At 29.5% G+C, this 5,705-nt stretch overlaps 1 protein-coding gene across 1 annotated transcript; it reads left to right on the top strand.

The window, feature by feature from the left end:
- The first annotated feature begins 2,886 nt into the window (after positions 1-2,886).
- Positions 2,887-4,300, top strand: LOC133798329 (large ribosomal subunit protein eL33w). The gene is made up of 5 exons (XM_062236565.1): positions 2,887-3,085; positions 3,206-3,241; positions 3,419-3,647; positions 3,737-3,779; positions 4,136-4,300. The coding sequence occupies exons 1-4, from the start codon at positions 3,054-3,056 to the stop codon at positions 3,776-3,778; spliced, it is 339 nt and encodes a 112-aa protein (XP_062092549.1). The 5' UTR covers positions 2,887-3,053; the 3' UTR covers position 3,779; positions 4,136-4,300.
- Positions 4,301-5,705: the final 1,405 nt, after the last annotated feature.

Below are 5,705 nucleotides of genomic sequence, written 5' to 3'. Positions count from 1 at the left end.
TCTTTGACAATGATTGGTCTAATATTTTTCTACTCTTTTGTAAAGATTATTGGATCGTTAAAATTGGCTTCACAACCATATTAGGTTCTAGAGTTTGATTTTGCTATTATTAAGGTGTGATTCTAGTTTTACATTATTTGGGTATGTATGGGCATTTATTATTTTGCTTTGTAGAAAATTTGAGTATTTATGATTTTGTTTAGTAGAAATTTTTGGGTATATAAGAGTTATGATTTTGTAGTATGTGCTAATGATTTTTGTTTTTGTGTGTTTCTGAGTGAAGCAAGAAAACTGTTTGATGAAAGTTCCGAGTTAGATGTTGTATTTTAGAATTCTATAATTATGGGTTTTCTAAACATGGAGAAGTTGATAAAGCTATTAGGCTATTTGATTGGATGCCATCAAGAAATCCCATTTCTTGAATTACTTATTGGTGGGTGTGTTAGCTAGGATGCCATCAAGAAATCCACCACCTGTTTGGTAATTTACTTGAAATACAAACTCTTTAAATTTACTTGAAATTAGTAGTAGTACTATAACTTTTCTTGTTACTCTTGCTAGTTACATCATAGAAGAGCAAATCCCAAATCATGTAATACATATTAAAATCTAGTTCTAGTTTGATTTTTTGTTTTTTTATACATTTCAAGGCCACGAGATTATTTTATTGCATGAAGTTCTATAAAATCAAAGAATTCATTTCTTTCGAGTTTTGTGTTCCCTTCCCCACCTGCAACTTTCTCATTTTGACAAATTGACTTTTTCTACTTTGTTTGGTGAGTTGTATCTCTGTTTGTATTCATTATTCTAATGACAAACCTCATTGAGTTGTATTATATGACCTAGCAGGTCTTTAGTATAACAAACACTTTTGTATATATGTATATACAATATGTAATGCAAGCTTGTGTCGTTTTCCATGCAACTAAGTATTGGGTTTTACTGTGCAAGTAACATCGTGTCAAGTGAGTATACTATTTTCCTTTCTTCTTCTTTTTTTTTTTCCGGGTATTTTCTTTGTTATAGTTCATACTTATTTAAGCAAATTGATAACGATTGTAAAATGACATTATTTTGTCTTGAAATGGTGTGGCTAGGATTCTTGATGCAAACAATCTCACTGGAGGGTTCCTTCCGGCTCTCACTAATCTCGCTGAACGGTAAGAGTCAATGTGTACTATAATTCCATATATGGAATGATCAAGATATTTTGGTTGAATAATCATTAGTATTATGTCACTTTATTCTCATTGTAGAAGGATCAGTAGTGACAACTTCACATGAAAGATGCATGAGTTTAGCAATTGGAAACAATGGAATTTGATTTCTTTACATGCCTCTTTTGACACAGTGGATGCCATAATGGAATTTGATTTCTTTGCATCCTCCTTTTGTTCATTTTAGTACTTTTGACTCATAAAACTTGTAACTTGTTATGGTGGCTACGGTTATTGCTTTCTCCAAGAACAAAATTCAAGAATGGAGATGAGCGGCAAGCATATGCAATTGACCATCTAGAACCTCTTCTACACTATGCACTTTGTTCAAGAAGCCATTCTGATTTTGTAGTATGTTACTAGTATTTTTCTTCTTCTGATCTCATTGCATTATCAACTCTTTATTGTTTATTGCATCTTAAACATGCTGCATTGCTTCAAATCAAATGCTTATATCAAAGAATCAAAGTAAATTTCCTTTCAGAACTATAAATTTCAACCAAAATGTTTGTTTATTTTTTATGATGTATTATAATTACATCCAATTTTAATTACCATGTAGCTTTCCAAATGCACCTTTAGTTTTTATTTCATGATGTGGATTCAATAATATTGTTCTTTCTTATAGGTTCGGGTTTACACACCCAAAAGAATAATGCAAGAAGTGGAATCAACAAAAGAAAAGTACATAAGAGCAAGCTTTGGGGTACGCAAGGACCAGAAAATTCTTATAACAAATATTGTAGAGTCTTTCGCAAAGGATTCATACTTGTTGTTTGTGTACAGTGGTGTTTTGGAGATGATCATGCTGTTATTTTTTGCAGAATGATAGTGACTTAAATGGGTAAAACTAAGATTTTCCATACTATAAAAACATGACAAATCTTGAATTGTGAGCTCATAGTAGTTTGGTTTATGCTCTTCAAATTACTAGAAAAAATCATGGTGTTTGGTTTCTTAATTTTTGTCCCTTCTAGAATTAGATTCTCATAAAATTTTCTTTTGGGGTTTATTTTTGCTGGTTTTGTAACCATATGTTTAGAATGTATTAATATTTATTGAAATTTAAATTTACTTAAAAATTTGAGAATATAATATATATCATATAAATCATAATTCAATTAAAAATAAATATAAATTAAATTAATATTTTTATCATAATGGTTTTATATTTATTTTATAAATAATGGTCACAAAAATGTTTTTATTTTTTAGTTTAGAAAATAAAAAATAAAAACATGAATTACCAACACATGTTTTTATTTTATTTTTTTAAAACAAAAAACAAAAATAAAAACTACCAAATACATTTTTATTTTTAAAAATCAAAAAACAAAAAAAAATTCTATTTTTGTTTTTAAAAAATTCAAAAACAAAAAGTTACCGAACACAGCCATAATTATCAAAATATATTATAATGTAAATATGTTAGTTTGTATTTAATACTGACATATTAAATATTAATGTTATGAAAAAATTTCCTTTTTATGTGGTGTTATTTTTCAACTTTGGTTTCTTTAGTTGTGTATATAATATATTTGTAGTGTTATTTCTGAAAAATCCCAATTAGATACGGAAAAGCCCATTTATAATTAATTGGACCTCATACACTTTTGGCCCACATATCAACCCTAACATGTTCTTCATTTCCAAATGCAAGGCTCACACTCGATGGGGCATACAGATCTTAATAATTAATATCAATCCATAAACTGGAGAGGGTCAGTATAAATACCCTAATCTTCACCTTCGCAAACTAGGGTTTTAGGGCTTCTCCTCTGCAGGCGTCTCTGGTTAACTTCCGAAGATCAAGAGAGAACAAACCCTAAGAGAAAGATGGTGAAGGGTCGACAAGGAGAGCGAGTCAGGTCTGCGATCCATATCATTAGCGCCACATTTTACCTCATGTATTTTTATGTTTTGTTTTAATTTAATCGAGTTATTATCATCAGATTTATGCTTATTCTCTTGCCTTGATTTTATAACAGACTCTACGTCAGAGGAACAGTCCTCGGATACAAGAGGTAATTGCTTTCAATTTGTTGAAGATTTTAATTTTATTTTTTACATATTGATTGGCTGCTGAGAAAATTCATTAGAAAGAATATTGCCTTGTGACTTGGGTAAACGAAATGGGAAATGGGAAACAATGATTTGGGATTTTGATTTTGTTTGTGGGTTCGGATTTTGTGGTGGGTTAGGTCCAAGTCGAACCAGTATCCAAACACTTCTTTGGTCCAGATTGAGGGAGTGAACACCAAGGAGGAGGTCTCATGGTACTGCGGGAAGCGCATGGCGTACATCTACAAGGCCAAGGTGAAGAAGGACGGGTCCCACTATCGGTGCATTTGGGGCAAGGTTATCAGGCCGCACGGTAACACTGGCGTCGTTCGTGCTAAGTTCACATCTAACCTGCCTCCTAAATCTATGGTATTTTAGATGGAAAATGTTTCTGCTGTTTTATTATTTTATTACTTCCAATGGGATTTTGACTGTAGTTTTTTTTGTTCGTTTTGAAGGGTGCTAGAGTTAGAGTGTTCATGTACCCCAGCAATATATAAGGTAACTAATTGAGCATTTTTTTCTATTGAAGTTTTTATGATTGTTTTCACTTCTTTTTAATTACTATAGTTCATATTCTCTGCTGGAAATAACACTACTGCAGCTTGCACTTATTTGTTTGGTTTCTATCATCCATACTTATTCTTAGTCCAAAATTCTTGTAACATAAAACCTTGAACATGTTGCCTATTTTTTGTAAGTTTGAGTTAGGGTGCTACGTTTCTTGTAGCCTTGTACTTTTGCATCATATACCAGCAGCATTTGATATGTATGTGATTATCACCATGTGTTTTAGGTTTTTTTTATTCGATTATACCATTTGTCCTAATTAATGAATTGTTTTAACTCATTTTCAGGACTTCTAGATGACAGAGATTGGTCACTAGCATCTGCATTTTATGTTTTTTTGAACCAAATTTAAATGTCATGTTTGTTTAGAGATGAATCAGTTTTGTTATTTTAGGATATTGAATGGAGCCACTATTCAGGAACTAATTTAATGTCGATTTTCTTACATTCTACTGCTATAGCGTTATTGGATAAAATATCTTCAATCTGGTTTCAGTTTGCCCTGTAGTTTATGCTTTTGAATTATTATTTTGACCAAATTGGGTTACACTTGCTCAGTTTGCCCTTGCACAATATCTCAGCTAACAATTATGCAAAAAACATATATTTGTTTCACATTTTGAAGTAACTTGGATAGAAAATTCTTTGTTAAAGCTAGTATCTCATGCAAAAAACATATATATATATATATATATTATGTTAGAAACTAATTACATAGCATCCAACAAAACTACAAGTGACTCTAATTTTAATCACATGTTTTTCTACGCTTTCATGCTTTTTAACTTTGTTTTGAGCAAATGGCCTACTACCAAGCCGGATTTGATTTTTTTATGAAAGAAATTGTGGTAGTGTTTGGTTTGAGGGATTGGAATGGAATGGCTTTTGAAGCCGTTGTTTGGAATATCAAATGGGATGTTGTTTGGTAATATCAAATGGGAAAGGTTTTCCAATGGACACCTTTTGATGAAATTATTATTCGACTTTAAATTGGGTGGAAAAGTATTTCCATTCCATCTTATATTATTATATAATCTTTATATTATTAGTAAATGAGTTTATATCATGCTAGATTTTGTGTAGTTTATATCATGTTAGATTTTGCGTTTTTTAAAAAAAATACTTTTTGGTCTAACTTTGATTTTGATCAAAATTTTTTGAATTAAAATTATATATAATTTATCAAATTAATAATTTAAAACAAAAATATAGCTAGTCTGAAAAATAATTTGTCAAAATACAAATTCAAATTGATAATGAAGCAAAACATAAGATTTAAAAAATAATAAATCCTTAATAAATTGTGATCCTTATATTATATTATATTACTTACTTATTTTTAGATCATTCTTATTATACATTTGAAATAAATTATTATTAGATTTGTGTATATATATTTTAAACTGTTAATTTTTCTATAAAAATTGGATTTTGTATAATTCTAAAATAAAATTAATTTAAACTAAATAAGTACTTTTTATAAAGTTTGTAGGAAAAAAAGTGTTTATTATACAGAAATATATTGTTATATATTTATTAAAATATTTTAAACATAAATTTTATTATCATTCCATATTTTTGTTTTGCAAAACCAAACGTCACTCAAGTGTCTTATTGACAATTACTTTAAATTAGGCTTATCTATTTTAGTCTTACATAGTGCTGGAAGGATACATTTTTTTGTATGAGAGGTTAAATGAAGGATCGGTTGAAGGTTATGCAATGTGTTGAATCTTAGCCTAAAGGCTGGGTCCACATTAACTAATTCTAATGTAACATTTTTACCTTATATTGATATTCGTTGGTAGGCTTAAATCTGTATTTTGATAAAACTAAGTATATCTACTGACAAATATT

Source organism: Humulus lupulus, chromosome 8 (genome assembly GCF_963169125.1).
Source record: "Humulus lupulus chromosome 8, drHumLupu1.1, whole genome shotgun sequence".
Lineage (NCBI taxonomy): Eukaryota > Viridiplantae > Streptophyta > Magnoliopsida > Rosales > Cannabaceae > Humulus > Humulus lupulus.
Note: the sequence above shows the minus strand (reverse complement) of the source record. Positions and strands in the feature narration are given on the sequence as shown.